Genomic DNA, 21,973 nt, shown 5'->3' with positions numbered 1-21,973 from the left:
GGAGGACGTCATTTCACTGGCCCATGTTGGTATTATCATTGTGCTCTTCCTGGGTGAGGCAGGTCAGTCACTGGCCACTGGACGGCCGCTTATGGTGGCTCTTGGCAGCTCATGCTGGCCACCGCCGTGCCAGCCACTCACACTGGCTGTCAGCCACTCACTGTAGCTTTACGGCAGCCCACTGCAGCCTCACTGCAGACTACACCGGAGCCAGTAACTCACGGCAGCCCAGCTTCAGGTCAAGCTGTTGTTCACCATCTTAGCTTGTAGAGGGCGCAACGTCACTAGCCCTAATGTGGGATCTGAACCGGGGCCCTGCTGCTCAGAGATGGCATCCCAAGCCCACTCTTAACCAATGCGCCACTCGGCTGGCTTTTCCCTCCAACTCTCTTGTTCACTGATGTACACCCCAAGTCCTGAGCAATGCCCTACCAGAGTAAGCCCTCAGAAAATATTTAATAAGTGCATGGAAATCCAGAAGCAGCCCTGGCTTTTTGACATTTAGTGAAAAATTGGATAACTTAATCTGTTAGTCTCCAGAGTTGGAAGAAACGATAGGAAAAGAACATTGTCAAACTGCCTCATTTAACAAATGTATTGTAGGGGCAGTGACTCATTTTCCTTGATGTCCAGGAGCTGTCTTTTCTAATATATTTGCTACTTCTTACTCCCAAAGTATTATGATTACTACTTATACTTTATTAAAATGCCATATAATACCGTTTTCAAGGTACCTCCACATACATTATCTCATTTGAGTTACAGGAACTATGTGATGCAGACAAAACTAGATTTATTATTCCCCTTGTTGAGAATTTAAGTAATTTTATAATTCCCTTCTGAATTCAGGATGGTTTCTAGTTCTTTTATCACTCACTCTCCCTGACAATGACACTATTTACATTTTTTGTTTTTAATTTTATTGGGGAACAGCCATGGTCATTGGTTACACATTGCTTTCATGCTACAATGGCATAATTGACTATTTTTAAGGAGAGTGCAGCTCACAATGGCCCATGCAGGGATCGAACCGGCAACCTTGGTGTTATCAGTGCCACGCTCTAACCAACTGAGACAACTGGTCACCCCCATTTTTAACAGGTTTTATTATTATTATGTTTTGTAGCTGAGCTATCCTGCCACCTGTTGGCAGCTCAGCAGCAGCTCAGCTCGGGCCAGGAATCGAACCTGCAACCCTTTCTTGAGCGAGCTCTTAACCAACTGAGCCACTTGGCAGGCTCTTACCAGTTTTTAAAAGTACTAAATGTACCTAAGGTTTGGGGAATGATTAAGTCTTGGTTTCTAAGGCAATTGAAAGACCTCGTTTTCTTGATTCAGTTGGAATGACCCAAGTTTCTTCTCTGTTCCATTTAATTTTATTTAAAGAGTCCCAGAGGTGCACAAATTTTGAATTACTAAATTATTTAGAAACATTAAAGAAAGGTGACTATTGCATTCTAGGGATCTGATTTCCTGTTAACAGGAAATCCATTTTTGCATGTACTGCCAACTATCATGTCATAATAAGTAAACATGAAAAAGGACAGAGTTTTGGAAGGAGGAAGAGAGTTCTGATATCTACTTACAGGAACCTATACTGACACAAACATAACACAGATCAGTAAGCCACAGAGAATCATAAGTGAACCATATTCCACGTTGTTTCATGTGCCTCCCAGCTGGGAACTGGTTCCTGTGGTCTCCCACACGTCAGTTAATGACTCAGCCATGAACTCAGAACTCAGAGTTCCCCCACTGCTATCCCACTGTGGGCATGTTCAGTGTCATGTGCAATCATAATCACACTCAAAGCAAATATGGCCAAGAATCAGGTTTAGTGTGCCAGAGCCAACGAGCTCAAAAATGAGACTTGTGGGTGCAGTCAAGGGGGTGAGCTGAAGATGAAAAGGGTTCAGGTCTGCACAGGATGCACTTTCAGGCCGCACATTTCTGTTGGCTGTACAGCAGGCCCAAGAAAGAAACTGTTGAAGAATAACTCAGAAACATTTAGTTAGTCACACACTGTTCATAATTTTTCATGTGAATGACTTAATGACATGTAAAGGAGTAAATGGAGAGACTAAGTCAGGGACAAAGGCAAACCGAGGACATGGTCAACAGCTATAACGGTGGTCCCCAAGGAACCAATGAACCTCCCCATATTCACGCTCCGGTGTAAGCCCTTTCTGTTGAATCTGGGCCTGGCCATGTGACTTGCTTTGGTATGGTGAAAACAGAGGCTTGATAAGCACTTGCGCCTTGGAGCCTGTACTCTTGGAAGGAAGTCCAACCACCCTGAGACAGCCAAGCGGTGAGGACATCAAAGCCAGCTATGCAGCAAGGCCACATGGAGAAGCAATGAGGTCACACACACACACACAATGAAGCTTCCTGGGTCTTCCTGATCAGGTACCAGGCACCAGTCAAAGGAAGCGGAGTGACTCCAGGTGTGCTGTTTAGAACAGAAGAACCACCCAGCCAAGACCTCAGAGAGCCTAGCTCACAGAATTGGGGGAAATAATATATTACTGCTGTTTTAAGCCACATTATGGGTGATTTTTATGCAGCAGTAAGTGCAACACAGGACTTTTAAGAGAAAGGCAAGAAAGAAAACTGCATTCTGGAAACAGAAAATTTTGTTTGTATTCTTTCAGGGTAAATTGATTAGCTGGCACTCAGCAGAGGTCAGGCTAAAATTCTGTCTTTGAGTGAGTTCTCTAGGAATACTGAAGAGAACAGTTTTTGTTGTTTACAAAGATTTTATTGGGGAATTAGGGAAGGGGAACAGCCAAGTTGTCCTTCAATCTTAGTCGTGGAGGGTGCAGCTAGCTCAGCTCCAAGTCCAGTCGCCATCCAGCCGCCAATCGGCAGCTCGCAGCCGCTCAGCTCAAGGTGCTGTGTTCAATCTTAGTTGAGGGTGGGTGTAACCCACCACCCCATGCGAGAGTTGAACCGGAAACCTTGTTGCTAAGAGCACACGCTCTAACCACTGAGCCATCTGGCTGCCTGTCCGCAGCTCAGGGCAGCTCAGCTCAAGGTGCCGTGTTCAATCTTAGTTACGGGTGGGCATAGCCCACCATCCCATGTGGGAATTGAGCCAGTGACACTGTTGCTCAGAGCTTGTGCTCTTAACCAACTGAGCCACTTGGCCGGCCCTGTCAGTGTCCTTTTGATATCATCTTTCACCTTGTTACTCTGGGTTTGTACAATTTCCCTTATTAGAATTTTAAAGAAGAAAACCCAGAGATTGGAAAAGACCACCTCTGCAGAAGAACTAGAGGATCTGAAGCATCTCCTTCCCCATCCTCCAAACTTCTTTTCCTCATTTAAAAATAGCATCTGTGGCATCAGCCGTCTGTCCAGACCTTCAGTCAACAGTCAGGCCTGCCTAAGCATGGATACCCTAAGCAGCTCAGACCCTTGCAGACAACCCGAGAGCCCGGGTTCCAAACGTGGCATTGACTGCACTGAGAAGCAGGGTGAAGGCGCACTGGAGTCGGGGTCCTGGCTATGGGGCTGCTAAGTGGGGCCAATTAGTCTGTGGAAATCAGATCTCCCTGAAAGTGGACTAGAAGGATAAAGACAAAGGACAAAGGGGAGGTTAGCCGGTGAGAGAAATACAGACAAAAACAGAGGAAAATGGAATTAAGAGCTGAAATACAGAACAGAATCACCAAGTGAAGCAGAATTAAATTTGTTTATTTGGAAGATAGGGTGAATCCATCACTGGTGACTGGAGCTCTGAGGCTGCATTTTCTCCTCAGGAAGGTGGGCTGTGTTTGGCGGGGGCTGTGGTGGTTTAGGATCTGGACAGGTGAGCAGAATTAGAGTTTTCTAAGACTGTGGTACCTCTCACACTAACCCAGAATTCACCTATGTGCCCGCTTCAGTACTATGTCCCCTACCATCCCTACCCCCAGGAGAGCCCACATTTTTGTCCCGCACTTCTCACCAGCCTGGCTCCCCAGCTGGGCCTCAGGCCGGTCTCCCCAGAGCACATGCCCGGGATTGTTAAGGAACCGTTGGCTGCGCTGGCATGTTAGGCAGGTCTGTACTGTCCAGCGCTGTCCCCTGCAGCCTGGGGTGGATGAGGGATAAAGGAAGAGAGTACCTCGGATTAGAAGGAAAGGTCTCCTGCACCCAGTTTTGCCTCTATTGTTTTCTAGTAGGAATTCCACCCCTTCCCCACTTGGAATGCAAATCTGACAGTGTCAGGACCCTGCAGAAGTGATCAATTTCTTGGTATTCTTTTAGATAAAGTCCAAACTCTTTAACAAGACTGTTTAAGATCTGCCATTTCTTTCTCTAGCCACATGTCTTGTGCACCTCAGACTCCAGCTCTGTAAACTCTTATTTTCTTGACAGCGCCACAAGCTCTCATCTCAGAGTCAATACACATGCCTAGAATTTTCTTCTTCCACTATGCCTTCTTATGATGAGTCTCACCAGTACTGGCATAAGTAACTTAGCATTCTACCCCCCAATTAAAGCATTTCTTCTAAACTATTTTAATGGTTTCTACCTTAGTATGTCCCACCAGACTCCAATTTCAATAAAAATAATGAATGTAGCACAATACTTGACACATGTTAGAAAAATAAATATTTGTTGCATGAATGAGTGAGTGGTGATGGGAATCATGGTCTCCACGATGCCAAATAACACCTATTATTATGCATGGGCGAGGTTGCCTCTTATGGCAACATTTCTCTAGAATTGCCCAGACCTTAGTTTGTTCAAATGTAGTTAACACCTTAACTCAGAGCTGGAGAAAGCCTACTCCTGCAAATCCCACCAGACACCCATCTAAAGCGAGGAAAGGGTCCTGGCCCGCCCCTCACCCCGCCCACCAATGCTCCTCAGTCCCCCCACCTCGCCAGGAGTACTCACGTCTCTGGCGCTGCGTGCAGGTCAGGCCTGCGATGAGAAGGGAAGAACATCCCCGACAGAGGGTCCTTTTCACCGAGGGGTCTCTGAGGGCGGAGGGGGAGGAAGGTGGTCTGAGCGCCTGCTCTCCCTCTTTCGCCCCCCCTCCCATGCCCTCCGCTAGGCTCCGCGCCTGTCTCACCGCCGCAAAACCAGCCGCTTCGCTATGGTCCTCTCTGTGTGGCAGTAGAACCTCGCCAGCGCCTGGTTCTCGGGGTCCTGTGCAAGGACGCAGTGTGCGGCCTAGGGGAGGGGTGCGGTCACTCAGGAGCCTGCGGCATCAGACACCCCGCTCCCCGTGCGGCCCCTACGCGGAATCACCTGGTACAGGAAGCTAAGCCTCTGGAATGCCTCACGGTCCTTCACCGGCCCCGCCATCCTGGCCTGGAGCGCGCCCCACACATGACGCTCTGCAGACCCCGCCCCTCAGGTAACCCCACCCCCCGCGTCAGCGTAAGGCCTCCAGGGAAGTGTAGTTCTTGTGCCAGCAAGGCGCTTGCCTGTGGGCCTTACTCTGACGCCACCCAGCGGACCCACAGACCCATCTGTTTGTAAACGCGGTTACCCCCACCCCTTCAGCAATTCAAGCCCAGGGTCCCTTTATAAGTTTCTATTTTTTAGTCTTTCTCAAGCCCATGATCATTTATACTAGGTAGAGACTGGCGATGCTAATGGAACACAGAGGATCTAAACTGCTAAACATTTTTAGAAGACTGGTCTCTTCATATAGAGAGGCTGGGGAGATGGTTCTGTGCAATTTATACACAGCTAGACCTTCTGCTTACTCTACTGAAGCCAAATATCTACAGATAAAAGGAACAGAGGTTATACATTATGTACTGGTGCCAGTGGGAGTAAAACTAGAAAGGATCATGAAGGCGGTGGAGGGGAGGAAAATGGCTCCTGGCCCTCAGAAAGCACAGCTTTTCCCCGCTTAACCAAAGAAATACGAGGTCAGATAGTTAAGTTCGCAAACTCACCCTAGAAAAAGTGCTACATATCTCATTGCTGAATATCACTACAGTCACCTTCCAAGTACTCCCCCTGGGAAGCTATGCACTGATGCCAGTGCCTAGTCCCCCCTTCAAAGCAATTTTGGAACTCTTTTTCTGGAATGGCCATCAGAGCTGTTGTCATATTACCCTTGATGTCCTGAATGTCATAAAAATGTCTTCCTTTCCATATTTCCTTTATCTTTGGGTAAAGAAAGAAGTCACAGGGGGCCAGATCAGGTGAGTAGGGAGGGTGTTCCAATATAGTTATCTGTTTACTGGCTAAAAACTCCCTCATAGACAGTGCCGTGTGAGCTGATGCATTGTCGTGATGCAAGAGCTATGAATTGTTGGCGAAAAGTTCAGCTACTTTTCATCTAACTTTTTCATGCAGCCTTTTCAGTACTTCCAAATAGTAAACTTGGTTAACTCTTTAACTGTTTGTCCAGTTGGTATAAACTCATAATAATCCCTCTGATGTCAAAAAAGGTTAGCAGCATTGTTGCGACAAGTTCATGTACTTCTCACGCCACATACATTTCCTGTTATGTAATACTAAACACACTAACTCTGAGTCTTAGGTACTGGAGCACAGAAACCTGTCAACAGCATCTCCTGCCCCTGAAACTACACCCCACCCCAACACAGACATAGATCACAATCTCTCCCTGTGACCTCTGTCTGTCTCCCATTTGGTGTTTACCTCTGCTTCATAGTTAATGACCACCAGTTCATGAGGTCAGAAGTAGAGGGATGTGAGCTGGAGGGGCAGAACATGAATGAACCCTGAGAAAGGGAGAGGGCTTCCTAAGTCAGGAGAGGATGAGGCCTCTCCCCTCTCAAACCCTGTCAGGCTGTGTAGGGAACCAGGCCTCCAGCTCAGAGGAGTGGCTGAAGCCTCTTCAGGGATGACTTTCACAAGTATGCCAGACTCAAATGAAAGGAGTATGCTTAAAATGAAGATGCCCAGGCCCACTACAGACCTTGATCAATCACTAAGGGTGAGCCCAGGAACATGCATTTTTAATACCCAGTGATTTTTACACATCAACAGAGGCCGTTGTCAAATCACCACACAACACAGAAATCACTTCAGTGGATCCTTTGTTCCATATTATGTTTTACCAACCAAAGCATCTCGCCACAAAGAACCACAGTCAAGGCACAAAGGTAAGAAGAGAGTCTGGACAAAGTCCTGTTGAGGTGGCAGGAGGAACTGAAATGCCCTCAATAAACTGCAGTTTCTTATCCCAATCTTCTGTGAACCCAATGACCCAAGCAGCAGATAGTCCAATTCATTTTAGTTTGATTTGGCATGCATTGCTTTACCTTTTTCAACAACATCTGTACCCTACAGGTTGTAAGTTTTGGCCTAACATTAAATGATTTACATTCTCTGATAGGGGAAATGGCAAGTGGTGAAGGATGGCAGCAAACAAGGAGACCAGCTCTTGTGAACACCAGTTCCGGGCCAGGTGCAAACAGGCACAAGAAAGATGCCCATCTGGCCCTTCCCTACCCACACCACCCTCTTCTACCCTGTCCTCAGACTTAGGAAGACTCCATTTCCTTTTTCCCTTTCCGACTTGGAAACTGTAGACAGGTAACAAGCCTGACAATGTGGGAGTAACTATTTAGTAACATTCTTTAAGGCCAGAGCTTTGGATAGAAATACTTTCTTTCCTCTAATATCTGACTCTCTCCTTTCCAAGTTCCCTTGGGCAAGCAGTGAAAGCTATGCTCTCACTAGAGTGTCTTGAAGGATCTCTGGCGCCTTGCCTCTGAAGAGTAAGGTGACCAACTTCTTGGAGACAATCAACTATAAAGGGGCAGGCAGAAAGCCAGCTCTGCTGAAGGCTGAGACAAGGACCTGGGCTCTCCTCCCCACATTCCTACCTCTGGCCGATCCTACTCACAATGGCAACCTTACTCTGGGAATAGAAGACCAAAGAAACCCCTCTTCCCTTCATTAGTATCTAGGAAACTGTTCCTTTAGCCCCCTTCCCTGACCTTTCTAACCTTCTTGATGCCCCATCTCTGTCCAGGGAAAAACTCCTCAACTTCTAGACCCATGAGAGCAACTGTCATTCATTTTTATTTCAATCTAGAGGTACACACACCCCTGTGCTCTTCCTCATAAAAACAAGACTATTCTGGGTCAAAGAACACTCTAAAAAGATGTGCAGGGGTTTCTGTTTCCTCCTCTGGTTTGAGCACATCAGACCCTCCCAAAAACGTTTTGTTTCTGGAAAAGGCTCTCCTTCTTTCCCAATCCGTCCTTGTGCAATAGAAAACCTGATGGACGTCAGGGGAGGTAATCCCCCCAGAACTAGCTCCTCACCTTGACAGTTAGGAGGGCGACACAGCTGTGCTCTCATGCCAGCCCAGTCCTACTCCTCTCCCACAGAAACCATTCTAGAAACCAAGGTGCTTCTCCCCAATGGTTCAGGACTGAAACCAGGCAGACACAGAGACGTTCCAGCAGGTCGCAGGAAGGCAGGCCCATAGCTCTTGACCCTGCCTCACCCCAATCATCCCCACGTCCCTACCTGTCACTCCCAATCTGTTGGGGGCCTGATGGTAAGTGGTGCAGCATTTTTCCGACCAGCCCGGATGCCTGGGTAGAAGAGGGGCCAGAGTTTTTCAGTAAAAGTATCAGTGAAGGTGTAGATATGAGAGCGATCTGTAACGTTGTAAAAAGACAGTGTGCCAGCCTCATAGTCTAGGAATATGCCCACCCGCTTGGGTTTCACTTTGATGTGCAAAGGGGTAAAAGGCGTGGTGGTGGCCGCATATTTGTCCCCATTCCACAGCCGCACCCGCCAGTAGCCAGTCTCAGGCAGGGGCGTCAGCTCACCCTTCCGGCTCACAGAGTCCCGGCATACACCCACTGCCCAGTGGGTCTTGTCACCCACTTCCACCTCCCAGTAGTGTCGGCCTGAGGTGAAGCCCTCAGTAGCCAGGACGCAAGGGTAGAAGGTGAAACGCCGTGGTGTGTCAGGGAGATCCCGGAGTCTTGTCTCCACGAACTTGACGCTCTTACGATCTTCCGACAGCACTAGGTTAGGATGAGCAGTCTCAGGGTCCAGGGTCACATCCGCTGGCGGGAGAAGCCAGAGTGGGGAGCTAGATGAGGATGGGAATAGCTAAATGCCCCTGCCTCATTCTTCCAGCCTGCCTTCCAGAGCCTGCTCCCTTAAAAGCCCCCAGAACACCGTGGTTTGGTTAACTTTCTCAATCCAGGGTGTCACCTACAGGAGGGGAGGGAACACTGGCTTCACTTCTCACCCGGGCCCTAAAATAAGCAGGCAATGCTGTCTTGACTTTGCAAGGGTTGGGGGTTTAGACTCCTGCCTGGTCCTCCCTCCAGGCCCCAACATCATCACCTATCTTACTGTGCAGAGAAGCACAGGCACAGTCCAGTGGCCAGAAAGAAGGGAAGATGTTAAGAAGGATACAGAGAAGGCATCATCGGGGTCTAGGGACAGGGTGACCAGGTGTGTTTTCCTGGAACGGTCCTTGTTTAAGATTATTTTCTCTGAGTAAATATTAACATTTCCTTTCACTCTCAAGAGGGGACAAGTTTAGGCAAATTACTTAACTTTTCTGGGTCCCTATTCAGAAAAGTGAGGGCCTAAGAGTAGAAGACACCTATGGCTTCTCACTTGGGGTTCTGTGACTCAGAGGGACTGAAAGCCCTCAGGTAAAGGGGTGGGTGTGGGTGTGGGCACAGTAAGTGACAGACGGGATAGCTGAAGCCCAGATAAAGTAGGACCTAAAGACTTTCTTCTCTCTACTGATTCCCTCTGCTACTTTCCTTTTGGGAGTAACTCACCAATTAGCTGTTTAAGGATTTTCCTTAGGGCAAAGTACTGTCGGGGGAAATTGCTGAAGTTCCTTTCCAGCTCTATGGATACTGAAGTCACCTCCATGGTCTTCACCTTTTCACATCTAGGAGCGATAGGGAGATAGGGGAAGAAAGGGCAGGGTCAGGGGCCGCTCCAGTCGAGTGAGTCTTCAGATGCTGACGTCTTTCGGGAGAAACTACAATTCTCCATCCTCCCACCCTCTCCCTCCTCCCTGAGGACAAATATTTGTGTATTGCTTTCTTTTGTCAATTTACGGAGAGCCATATGGTCCCCTGGACAGATCATTATTTTAAGAATGAGTCCCAGAACTTTCTGGGGATATTGCTATATTTCATGCAAATGGGTAACCACCCGCTCCCCCCTCCTCTTCCCCAACCCCTTCCTCCTTCCGTCTTGTTTGGACTCAATTCCACATACAGGCACAGGGAGAATCTGGTTCTACATTATCTTGGTATCTTTCTTAACAAGGAAGTCCGGATGCTCAAAGAGAAAAAGGAAAGGAACGATTTGTCCTGATGATTTGTTTCTAACTGGCTTCATGGATGCAATGAACCCATATCCTACCCAGACACTGTGTGACTTTTCTATCTTTACTCTCCCAATTCCTTACTGTGCCCCTAAGTCTCTAAGCCAAGACCTAACTCACTCAAAGAGATGCAAGAATCACTTACTTTTCCAGGGTACTTTTGACATCCTAGAGGGAAGGAGAAAAGAAAGCAAATTGGTCCTGGTAGTCAAGGGTCCTACAGGCAAAAGGTTCCCCCTCCTCCCCAAAGTTCTAGACTTCTAAAATAGGAGCAGGGCAAACTGAGGGTCACCACGAAGGGGAAGCGCTCCAGAGCGATCTGAGCCTCTCTCTCCCAATTTCATCCCCACTTTCAACTTCTGGTCATCATGAAACTTGGTCATTTGTATCACTTCCAAATGGTTTCTTGTGTGTTTGTCTTTGCTCCCCAAGCATACTGGGAGCTCGACGCAAGGTACAGGGATTGTGTCTGCTCTTTACTCTGTCCCCCAAGTACCAACCACACACCTGTCTCCTTGAGGATCAATACAGATAGTTGCAGGCTGGTGGCATAGGAACGAATCACACTTTCCCACTATGGTTTGGTATCCCCCGTCTGGTAATGGTTAATACACATTAATAACTGTGTGCCAATCCTGATTTGCAAATACTTGGGGTCCAGAAGACAAAGAAGACAAATCTCTGCCCACCAAGGATTTCTCAGTTTAATGTGGAAGGCAGAACACACATACATGAAAGGACATAAGAATAAATACCAAGGCATACATCAGCATGCAGAGAAATGCACAACGAAGCCTCACTGATTCAAATGCTGGCAATCTGATCTCTAAGGTAAAAAATATGTTTTCTACAGCCTTACTAACACCATTCATCTGCTTAAGAGAACAAATTACTTCAAACATTTGAGGCACCATTTACATATCAAAAACAATACATACATAATTTCAAGTGTCCTTCAGACTAGGTTTCTATTCTTTTTCAGCACTAGGTTAAATATCAAGTTCCATCCAGGACTTAAAAGTAATGGTAACTGCATTTACACAATTTTTAATGCATAGTTTTCTTCATGAATTCAGACTAGACCCACTCCTTTCAAAAGAGTTGATTTTTTTCTTTGGTACAAATGAAGCACATAATTGTTGACAAGACATAAGAACACAAAAATGATTAGAAGGGGATGGGAGAAATCAGAGAAGCCTCTCTGTAGAAGTAGATTCTTTGCGTATGCTTAGAAGGAACAACTGGGTTTAGAGAAGCGGGGCAGAGGGAGCATCCCGGGCAGACAGAACGGCCTGTGCAAAGCTACACTGTGCTCGACCCGCGGGGCTGTGCAGGGGCAAAGGTCGAACCTTAAGCATCTCGAAGCCTGACTGTAAGCACTTGCCCTCCACCTCAGCAGCTAAGTGGGTCAGGTCCCGGCGCTTGTCCCCAAGGTGAGCCGCATTTTCCCGGAGGCGCTGTAGAATGTCCTGTTCCTCCTCCTCCAGGCGTGCAAGCAACATGTGTTGCTCTTCATCCAGCCGCCTATGAAGCTCTTCAAATTCCTTTAAGATCTGCTGTCGGCGACTCTCCACTAGTCTCTGAAGAAAGAGGGAGGGTGTTATGTTTAGCAGGGCCAGCAGGGCACAGGGTGCCTTTCCCCACCCGCCATGCATATGAATGAACAGATTCCAGTGTCACTGGAAATAGTTTAACAAGACACTCATGTTTCTATCCATTGCAATTTCTTTCTATAAAGAATGGCCTCATCCCCATTGTCACCCACACTGATGACTTGACTTGGGAGTGAAGACAACTGGGGAGATTAAAAAAAAAAAAAATCAATGTTTAAAAGTTTTAATTTTCTTTAATTACACTAACTTCTAAAAAGGCTGTATTTTTATGTTTTAGTAAAAAAAAATTCAAGATATAAGAACTCAATAACACTATGAGAAATTATTTCAGATATCAGAAATATCTGATATATCTGATGATAAACTTCCAGCTGATGCAATTTGTCAAAAAAGGGAAAGTATAAACATTAGAAAGTTAGGCGATAAGACTGTCATAATTTGTATATTGCAAGACATCTACCTGATAAAAACATCTACCAGTTAGAATCAACTGGGAAAGTATCAGAATTGGTAAGATTTTGGTAATGGGCTGTTATAAAATGTATATGTAGATTTCAGGGCTGAACCTGTTAAACAGTTTCAAGTCACTTCAGAGAATTGACAGTTGCCATCCTAGGAACAGGCTCCGAAGTTTCTTAGTAAATTAGTTGCTTAAAATTTGAACCATGCTTTCTCTCAGTCAGCAAATGGACTTGAACTTGTAACATTCCTGAAGTTTAACAATAACAGGACTCAAACACCATCCTGACTCTTTCTGAGGTTTATCAGCAAGCACATCCTCCCTTGCACTGAACCTCTACTGCAAGAAGTGACCTCGCCAAAGGATTCTCCAAGTGGCACCGGGCTGAAGGAGGAATCAGCCCAAGAAGGGAGGGAGCAAAGTAAGAAGCAGAGTGGGGGGCTCTGGAAGGAGAAGTGGAAGGGTGTGAGAGGCAAAGCTGAGGGCAAGCAGAGCTGGCTCAAAGCCGGATGGCCAGAAAGCCTGGTGTTTCTGGATTTCAGCTAGCTACCCAGAGAGGCTGATGAGCTCGTTCTACAGCTGCTGCTGCTTCTCATTCCACGGCCACCTTCTCAGGCCCAAATCAGGACAAAATAGGTTCATTCCCACAACGTTTACCTTTAGGTAAAGCACAGAGTGTTTGTGTATGTGTGCACATGTGCATGTGGTTATGAATTTAGGATTCGTAACTGTGGTACATAGGAAGCAAAAGGTCTCTCCTCGTCTAATCCTGTAAGCCCTTTGCTTTTTTTCACTCTATATTTGTAGGCCAGTGGTTCTAAAGAGGGTGTTACCTCCTTCTAGGAATATTTTGGAAACGGGGCATTTTCTTTGTTTGCCATGATTGGGGGTACTCCTGGAAAGAATGCTAACATCTCCAATGTGTGAGACAACCCTGCAAGATAAATTGTCCTACACCATTTTCTAATGTTCTGCTGGATATTCAAAAACATAGGTCTGAACTTGAGTGCCGTTATATATATAAGCACAGAGTAATTCTTACACAGTTTTAACATACCTGAGTTTTTCAGGAATGGCTGAATAAGGCTATATTTTGTTTTTCTTGGAACTTGACTAAAAGTTATTTATTATTTTTAAATAATCAAGTCACCAAGAGCTAAGCTGCTTGTGGTATTTGAGTCAACATTACTACAAAATTACCTCAGTCTGAACTTGTACTTGTTGCATTGTTGATGATGTCACATGTAGGTGTAAGGATAAAACTAAATTGCAGTGTCTTTCAGGGTAGTCATGTCTAAACATTACACAGATTTTACTACAAATTACTTTTCTTTATGTTATATTACATGACAGTCTGTTTTTAAAATTATGTAGATCATTTTATCAATAACTTTCATTTCAGCATGATTAATTACAAATTATTTTTAAAAGGGTCTGGTTCTGGAGGTGAAGATGAGGGAGAAGGAGGAAGGAGGATTCAAATGGTCACAAAAGCAAGGTTGGTGGTAGTTTCTGAAACCATTGAGACAATGACTTACATTTTCAAAAACACAGTTCTGTCTAAGTATTCAGAGGTTTAAAAATGTTTATTCCCCTCTCTATCCTTTACCTTTAAGGTAATCAACATGAAGAGGAAAGTTAATGACTGGGAAAAAGCTTTGTTTTCACATATTTTAAGTGTCTCCGAAGCCCTTCAAAAGACCAAAAAACTTTTTTTTAAAGTTTACCTTTGCAATCAAAATTAAATTTTAAACAATTGAAATGCTTGCTTTGTTAAAATGTATAAAGGACTAAGATAATAATACTTCCTTTCTGTTGAAATGTATTGTTTAAAAATTAAGTGTCTTTAGGGCCGGCCGAGTGGCGCGATGGTTAAGAACTCGCTTGGGATGCCAGAGGGCCCCGGTTCGGATCCCACATATGAGGGCCAGTGACACTGCCCTCTGCAGCTAAGATGCTGAGCAGCAGCTCGACCTGGAGCTGGGCTGCCATGAGTCTCCGGCGACGGCGTAGGCTGCAGCCCCTGTGGCAGTGGGTTGCCATAAGCTACCGTGTGTAGCCAGCAGCCAGCGTGAGTGGCCAGCAGCCGCCGTGAGCGGCCATCCAGAGGCCGGCAACTGATCTGCCTCGCCCGGGAAGAGCACAATGATGGTGCCAGCTTGGGCTGGTGAAGCAATATCCTCCACAACTAGACTGAAGAACAAAACGACAGCAACTTGTTTGTTCCCCCTCCCCCAATTCCCCAATTAAAAAAAAAAAATTAGTGTCTTGGGGCCGGCCAAGTGGCTCAGTTGGTTAAGAGCGTGAGCTCCGAGCAACAGGGTCGCTGGTTCGAGTCCCACATGGGCCAGTGAACTGTGCCCGAGCTAAGCTGCCAACAGGTGGCAGGATAGCTCAGCGGGTGAGAGCACGTGCTCCTAACAACAAGGTTGCCGGTTTGACTCCCTCAAGGGATGGTGGGCTATGCCCACCCGCAACTAAGATTGAACATGGCACCTTGAGCTGAGCAGCCGCAAGCTGCTGATGGGTGGCTGGATGGCAACTGGACTTGGAGCTGAGCTAGCTGCACCCTCCACAACTAAGATTCAAGGACAACAACTTGGCTGTTCATCTTCCTCAATTCCCCAATAAAATCTTAAAAAAAAAAAAATAATGCCTCTACTATTTTCATGTCTGTTTAATTTCTGGTTATCCCTAAGTCTCAACACTAACAACTCATTATTTCTTCTGGAATCCTTTAATGAGGTCAAATTTCCATATTGTCTTCTTATGAACTTGTAACTACGTTTTTTGTGCCACGCCATTATTTATGTTTTCCACTTCATGGTAGGCTCAAGGAAGACAGGGACTATGTTTTTGCTCACCATTATTTCCCAATGTCAAATACAGGGTTGGCCTCTACTGGAAGCTTAATAAATATTGATTGATTCATACAGAACTAGCATCTCTGGTTTTACCACATTTGGCTGTGTGATGGTACTAGACTTGGACCATTCAAGTTCAGCTTCCTCCTGCATAAACTGGGGGTAATGACACCTACACCTTACAAGGTTTCTAAGTTCACCCTTTCCAAAGACAACCTCCAGGACTTTCTTCTATTTGCTAGTAGCTTCTCTATGTCCCACTTGTGCCAAGTCTAGCCTGAACTCAGAAGTCTAACCTGAGCAGAACCCTAAGACCTAATATAATGCTGTAAATTTGGAATGCCATGGACACCCAATGAATTAACGCAATAAATACTAGTTATTATTACTGCTACTATTGATACTTGTTCACCGTCCAATAGAAGAAATAAGGCAGATACTAAAATACCATGTTACAAATATGGTAGCGCTATTAAAGAGATGAAAAACTGCATGAAAACTGAGCAAGCTTATTTCTGAAGGAAAAGCTGCATAGGAAGTGGCTTTCCCTCTGCCTGAAGGGTGGATAGGATCCTACAGGTAGAGGATGGGGAGGGGAAGAACATTTTAGGAACATCATCTGGCATATTTGAGCTTACTTGGGTTAAGACAATGTGGTCCTAATGTCACTGGGCAGTTCTTCTGGGAACTCTTGGTTGGCTCCCTCTCCCTTCCTGCCCAGTGAAGCTTCTAAATTCTCTTCTCCTCAGCCCCTCTAAGAAACTCCTGTCCCTGCACTCCCAGCAGAGCCTGCTGTACAAACAAAAGGAAACCAACGGGCACGAACTCCCTCAACTTGCAGATGTTAAGACATTGTTGGTCCTTCACGTCTTATGTCCTTTTCCTCAATACTTAAGTCATGACAAGTAATTTAAGTACAAGGTTTAATGACAATCAAGCTTAAGAAAATACCATCCTTTTGAGAGAACAGCATTTTTCTAATGACTTAAAACTGGTGACTAAATAATGTGTGGCTAACGTCTGGCTAATTGCCTGCCGCGCAGCCCACATGGGTTGCTGCCTTTACCTTGAGCTCTCCAGGCTTCTTCTCCTCGGAGGACTTACAGTGGGTGATCTCCTGCAGCTTCTGCTCCAGGGGCTCCAGGCACTTCCGCAGTTTTTCCTGGGGGGTGGGAAGAGGGACAGGTGGCAACTGGGATTGGCTGGTACATCTGACATTCAGAAGTTAACCCATTTGTTTTAAGCCACTTGTTTGCATCCTATCCATCTCACCACCTCTTGATCCAACTCCCTTCCTTTACTATCATTTGGGGTGTCAACTTCTTCTAGGTCCCTCCTTCTGCCACCAGCCTGTCCCCATTACCTTCCTAGCTCAGTAAACTTTCCTCTCACTGAATCTGTGGTCCAGCTGTCACCAACCTTATCCATTTTCTAAGTCAAGTAACTGCCTATTACTGTCAAAGTGACCTTCTGTACCCTGATAGCCTTCTTTAAGCTTGTCCTCCCATCCAACTCTGACCACCCGCAAATACAATCTTACCTACACTGCAAACTACCTTAAATCTTGTTTCCAAGATTTTATTAACATAATTAAGCAAAGAACCTGATAAAGTGCTGAGATAAAATCTCTAGTTTCTGTTACTCAAACATTTACCCTGTGTCCCAGCAATATGTCCCAACCAGATGTCATGTTATCCATTATCTGGGGATAGTGGATAATGGCTCACAGACTGGCCCAGCTTTATCTGGTGGCAATCAGTCTAAAGTGATGTCACACTATTCCCAATACCAATGGAAAAAAAGGGGTGGTCTGAATAGGTGGACGGAATGAGGAAACCAGACCACTTTCAGTTCTTCCTAGGTTTGATCTTCTCCATGCGGTTTCATTCATTTATGAAATGATACATTCCAAGACCACATATACTCAGATGTATTAAAAAAAGAGAAATTTTGGGGTATTGCTCTTCTTCATGCTTGAGGATAACTGATCAGATGGACTACGTGCCCCATGTATGTAGCTCTGAGGGGACTACAGAGTGAGGACCAGATCCAGTCTGGAGCTTACGATCCTCTACCCAGGGAGCCCCCGCCCCCCCTCTGTGCTCCTCCCTTTTGCCCAATGTTGACATCATGTGTCTGGTTCCCCACCTTGTATTCCTGTGTGGCATCGTCCAGTGGCGCAACGTTGTGGGCCCGGTGGGTGTGAGAAATTGCACATATCAAGCATACAGCCTCCTGGTCTTCATAGCAGAAGAGGCTGAGAGCCTCATGGTGCTGGGGGCAGAGGCTTTCATCCCGGATCTTCCGCTTGACAGCCTGTAGCTGCTTGGCAATTTCCACCATGCTGCCTAGTTGACGATTAGGCCGGAGACTGCGGTAGCGAGACGTCTTTCGACATACAGGACAAGGGAAGTCCCTCTCTAGGTCTTCCCACCAGCGTGTGATGCAAGCTTTGCAGAAATTGTGCCCACATTCAATGATGACAGGTTCCTTCAGATACTCCAGGCACACAGAGCAGCTCGCCTCCACCTGTAGGTTCTCCAGGGCTGCAGCTGTGGTGGCTGCAGAGGCCCCAGCCTCTAAGAGACTTGTCTCTGCCATTATTTAACTTGGGGACAGGAAGGGGGCAGAGAAAAATGTTAGTTGGAGGTTTAATTTTTCTGCATCCCTGCCCTGACATTTACCCCCATATAAAATCCTAACTCCAGATTTAGCCCCATTTTGGTATTTTACATCTTCTCTTGTACCAGATTCAACCTCTCTTTTGTTTCTCCATTTCCAAAACTTGTGACTTCTAGCCATCAAAATGTTTTCCTCTTCAGCAAACTGACACACAACTTCCAATCTCTTGTTTTCTACCTCTGCTTCCTCGTTAGAAACAGAGGCTTCCCTTCAACTAGCTCAGTATACTTCTCCTGATTCAGGCTCATCCAACTTGTATCTTAAAACCAATAGTTCCAGACCAATGTATCCCTAGTGTGACATACTTTTCTAATCGATGAGAAAGAAGTTTGGTAAAGTGCAAAATGCCATTAAAGTCAAAGTATTAAGATTTCTTAAATTAGGTATATTTTAAAGTTTAATGCTACAGAAGAGTTTTATTACAATAGTCCATTGGAGCCCAAACTTGATTCTCTGCCACTGTTCTTCTCTCACTCTTTCAAATGGTAATAAATAGAATTAATTAGGTAAGGCCTACAACCTTCTTTTCAGGAAAGTTTAAAATTCTTCTTCCTTTTATTCGACTAGCCTAGAGGAAGTGTGCCGTCTTTTTGGAATGAAATGATTCACACAACATCCTATTTTATTTGGGTGCATCTGGACACAAGCGATAAATTCATAGCAACTATACTAAGGAGCGTATTACTGAGTCCAGGCTGATAACCTCTTGAAAAGAGGGATGAAAAATCTATTTTAAATATTTAGCAGGGACTGGAGTCTTATGAAATACCTATCGATAACTAATTCCTTGGACATACTGTGCCTCCAACTGGAGTGGTTGGGAATGAAAAGTAAAGAAGACAATCAAAATCTCCAAGTGAAGCCTCAAAAGCATTGGGAATGCATAAAGCATTTATAAAGCAGAAGGCTGATCCCCTACTCCATCCTTAAGACATCACCACTTTTATCCATGGAATGGTTGGTTTCTCTATCCCCATAACCCCACTTGTCCACCCTCCCTCCTCTCCAAGGATCCCAACAGGAAAGAAATTTAGTAGGTCTATGTGCTGAGAGAGAAATGGCCCTATAACGAGTTGGGTTAACAATTATTCCTGTGTATATTGATGGCACGCATGAAAAGTGTTTAATTTGGAATAGTAACTTATTTGGGCCTCAATTTCTTCCCTCAACCAGGGAAGACTGTTCAGTTACATGATTTTTCTCCTCCTATGGAACTCCAACTTTGAGTAGGGACCCTGCCCTTTTCCCAGTGTTCTAGAAATTAGGTGTCCTCCTCACCTGGGGTGAGTTGAAGTGTATGCAGAGTTAGCGACCAGGAGGGATCTGACTCGCAAAGAAATGGTGTGAAAGAAATGGGGAAAAGGTTAGGGGAGTATGGAGAGGACTTGGAGCTACAGACATGTGAGGCCTCGGGCGCCTCTGGGTTGGTCATTTCTTTCCCTCTAGTCCTCGTGTCTCTGCAGAAGGGCAAACTTCAGGCACGTCCTCATTTTGTTTCTACCACTGTCCGGGGTCCCACCTTGCGACCCTCTCCTGAGCGTGGTCCATAACTCGGTCCCACCCCGTCTCCATCTTCTCCCGTCAGATCTGGCGCAGGGGGACTGGAGAGGAGGGAGAGGTTGGCAGGGAGGGAGGGATGCGTGTCCAGGTGGGGAAGAGTGTGACGTGAAGGTGGGATGCCGGCTGCTATGACGCAGCTGAGACCCGCGGCGACGGCGTCACAGTTTCACCGGGGGAGGCGAGCGGCAGCGGGACAGGGGAAACGGCGGGGTAGCCAAGCAACGCCGGACGCGCTGACGTCGCCGGGGCGGCAAAACGTCCGCTCGGGCCCGAGGCGGGAGGAGGCAGCTGTGGTTACGTGCGGGGGGCTGGTGACGCAGTCGCGGGGCGCTGGGACGCGGCGTGCGGAGCCGGCCGATGGGGCGGGCCCCGGGCCCCGGGCGCGGCGGCGGGACAGCACCTACCTTCCCGGCTTCGGGTCCGGTAGTGCGGGGCACGGAGCCGCCGGAGCACTGCCTCCCTCCTTCCTCCTCCCCCCCACCCCCGCCCCGCAGCGCGACACACAATACTCGCCGGAAGCGGAAGCCGCGCCGAGAGGCTCGTGTCAGTGCAAGCCGGGGTGTCGACGGGCGGCCGCGGGAGGGCTTAGCGGTGCCTGCGGAAGAAGAAGGCGGGAGGCCGGTGGTGAGGATCTGCAGGAGTCGTCAAGGGCGAAAAGGGACCTGGAGGGGTAGGTGGCTGAAACGTGGTCGTCCAGGTGACCTGAGGAATCCTCTGGAGGAAGAGGGACACGCATGCGCGTGGCTGAGCGCTGAAGCCCATTGCCCGCAGGGCGCCGACGGGCGCGGGCAGACGATGCTCTCCGGTCCCCGTAGCCGCTCGGGCTCTGGCTGGGCTCGGCTGATCCCGGGTGGCGTTGGGGGCGGGGGCGGGCGGCGGACTTTGAGCTACTCTTATCCTCGGCTGGCCAGTCCGGGGAGAAGGTGGCTAGTTGAGGCGCGGCCAATTACGTGGCAGACCTGCGGGTCTCAGCAGGCACGTCACTTCCGACTGGGTTAGAGTTAGCCCTTTACAGTTCAGGGATTAAGTAAGCTCTCCCAGCGGTAGCTTCAAGTGCTCCTCGCCCTACCTCTGCTATGCGGGCTTTAAAGAAATGATCACCTCTCCCGCAGACTGGAAGCCCCAAGGGAGCTGGTACCGCGACTCTACTGCTCACCTTTGTATCATCAGCTCCTCACTTGGGCCCCACCGCAAGCGCGCCAGAAACGCCCGTTGACTAGATGCGAGCCAAGGCACGTCCTTGCCACTTTGGGGCTGTGCCTTGAGTTTCTCCGTAAGAGCAGATGGTGCTTGTATGGGGACTACAGATTTTTGCAATATAGCCTCCCTACTTTCCTCTCCTGATGCTGGAAGCTTCTCTCAGCTTGTGGCTTGGCAATGATGAAACAGAGGAAGCGTCTGCTGAAAGAGGTGTGATGAGACTGGGGAGGAGCTAGTGCTGAGTAGAGAGGTGATGGGGCAGGGGAAAAGTTGGGGCTGGGCAGGAGTAGGTGCTGGGTAGAGGTGTGATGGGGGTGGGGAGGAGTTAGTGCAAGGTATGTATGACACTGCTGGTAGAGAAGGCAGCTTGCCCGTCATCTCTCCCCCTACGCTTGGCATGTGAATGCTTACTGAAAGAGAGGAGCAAATTTTGGTGTACCTCCTGTGGGAAATGGCCAATGGCCTAACTTGTTCCTGTGTAAATTGTGGTGCTGTTTACACTGCAGCGTTTAACTTCTCATTCTGGGAGCCAGAAACTACAATATTTACTTGCAGAAAACATTCAAATGTGCACTTTATAAAGATTCCTGATCACACATGCTAAATACAATTGGTCTTCTTTTTCTTTACTGGTTTCCTATTCATTTTTTTCGGTTGCCAATAGATGAAGAGGATTAAATTTGAGGAAATCACATTTATTAACTTTTTCCCTCATTGCTATTTGGCCATTAGGGAGATTTTAGCAGCAGTACTTGTTCTAGTTCACAGAACGCCTCAATTCTAAGGTAGGGTAATTTGAAAGCCACTAACTGGATAGTCAGCCTCTTTAGCTTTGTTTTGGAGGGAGAGTCATGAGTGTTGTAATGTTGATTTGTACCAAAGGTGTTCCAACACAGGACCATGCAAAAATGAATTATAATAATGAGATATTTTTAATGAGATGAAAACTTATAAATACCTATTTTTAATGTTTTTATATCAGGAAGGGAGAACAGAAGCCCATAGGTTAAAATTACTGAGTCACAAAGAGGAAATGGATATATTAGTAGTGCAGGTAGAAAACTAGTCGAGGTCACATATGGTGGATTGGGGATGGAGAGGGTTCAATTATCCAGACTTCTGAGACTCTTCTCAGAAAAAGGCAAGGCATAGAATTTTCTCCTACCTTTTTTTCCCCCCATTTTTTTAAAAAATTATTTTTTATTGTGAAATACACATTTTTTTAGAATTAGTTTCAGCTGTACAGCACAGTGCAATAGTTATACTTTTTACCCCTCGAGG

General features: G+C 46.7%; 2 protein-coding genes and 1 long non-coding RNA gene across 10 annotated transcripts in view; 1 reads left to right on the top strand and 2 right to left on the bottom strand.

Moving 5' to 3' along the window:
- Positions 1 to 3,678: 3,678 nt before the first annotated feature.
- Positions 3,679 to 5,359, bottom strand: RPP21 (ribonuclease P subunit p21). Of its 2 annotated transcripts, none has more exons than XM_019634710.1 (5): positions 5,248 to 5,359; positions 5,069 to 5,169; positions 4,891 to 4,973; positions 3,953 to 4,078; positions 3,679 to 3,806 (listed from the first exon to the last, which is right to left on the bottom strand). In XM_019634710.1, exons 1-5 carry the CDS (start codon positions 5,302 to 5,304, stop codon positions 3,724 to 3,726), a joined length of 450 nt encoding a protein of 149 aa, XP_019490255.1. In that variant the 5' UTR covers positions 5,305 to 5,359; the 3' UTR covers positions 3,679 to 3,723. The 2 variants fall into 2 exon arrangements, with proteins under 2 accessions (XP_019490255.1, XP_019490256.1); XM_019634711.1 differs by having other exon boundaries at positions 3,719 to 3,806; positions 3,946 to 4,078.
- On the bottom strand, positions 5,083 to 20,724 carry TRIM39 (tripartite motif containing 39). Of its 7 annotated transcripts, none has more exons than XM_019634707.1 (8): positions 20,649 to 20,724; positions 20,006 to 20,087; positions 17,399 to 17,858; positions 16,317 to 16,412; positions 11,663 to 11,893; positions 10,459 to 10,481; positions 9,754 to 9,869; positions 6,923 to 9,018 (listed from the first exon to the last, which is right to left on the bottom strand). In XM_019634707.1, the coding sequence occupies exons 3-8, from the start codon at positions 17,849 to 17,851 to the stop codon at positions 8,471 to 8,473; spliced, it is 1,467 nt and encodes a 488-aa protein (XP_019490252.1). In that variant the 5' UTR covers positions 17,852 to 17,858; positions 20,006 to 20,087; positions 20,649 to 20,724; the 3' UTR covers positions 6,923 to 8,470. The 7 variants fall into 7 exon arrangements, with proteins under 7 accessions (XP_019490253.1, XP_019490252.1, XP_019490250.1 ...); XM_019634705.1 differs by lacking the exon at positions 20,649 to 20,724 and adding an exon at positions 20,195 to 20,362; XM_019634708.1 differs by lacking the exons at positions 20,006 to 20,087; positions 20,649 to 20,724 and adding an exon at positions 5,083 to 5,169 and having other exon boundaries at positions 8,468 to 9,018; positions 17,399 to 19,887.
- LOC109378272 (uncharacterized) overlaps positions 20,006 to 21,973 on the top strand; it is a 21,296-nt gene continuing 19,328 nt past the window's right edge. Inside the window, exon 1 of the long non-coding RNA XR_002122969.1 lies at positions 20,006 to 20,162. This is a non-coding gene — a long non-coding RNA (uncharacterized LOC109378272). The remainder of the gene's footprint in view (positions 20,163 to 21,973) is intronic.

This window comes from Hipposideros armiger, unplaced genomic scaffold, assembly GCF_001890085.2.
Source record: "Hipposideros armiger isolate ML-2016 unplaced genomic scaffold, ASM189008v1 scaffold_1847, whole genome shotgun sequence".
NCBI lineage: Eukaryota > Metazoa > Chordata > Mammalia > Chiroptera > Hipposideridae > Hipposideros > Hipposideros armiger.
The sequence above is the reverse complement of the archived record's forward strand: the minus strand, read 5'-3'. Positions and strand labels throughout refer to the sequence as shown.

Excerpts from the sequence above, each read along its gene's own strand:
- RPP21 (XM_019634710.1), bottom strand. The coding sequence starts at position 5,304 with ATGGCGGGGCCGGTGAAGGACCGTGAGGCATTCCAGAGGCTTAGCTTC. Across the intron at positions 5,170-5,247 it reads GGCTTAGCTTCCTGTACCAG|GCCGCACACTGCGTCCTTGC; the intron begins GTGATTCCGCGT and ends CCCCTCCCCTAG. Across the intron at positions 4,974-5,068 it reads AAGCGGCTGGTTTTGCGGCG|AGACCCCTCGGTGAAAAGGA; the intron begins GTGAGACAGGCG and ends CTCCGCCCTCAG.
- TRIM39 (XM_019634707.1), bottom strand. The coding sequence starts at position 17,851 with ATGGCAGAGACAAGTCTCTTAGAGGCTGGGGCCTCTGCAGCCACCACA. Across the intron at positions 10,482-11,662 it reads CAGGCTTCGAGATGCTTAAG|GATGTCAAAAGTACCCTGGA; the intron begins GTTCGACCTTTG and ends CCTTCCCTCTAG. Across the intron at positions 9,870-10,458 it reads GTCAAAAGTACCCTGGAAAA|ATGTGAAAAGGTGAAGACCA; the intron begins GTAAGTGATTCT and ends TATCGCTCCTAG.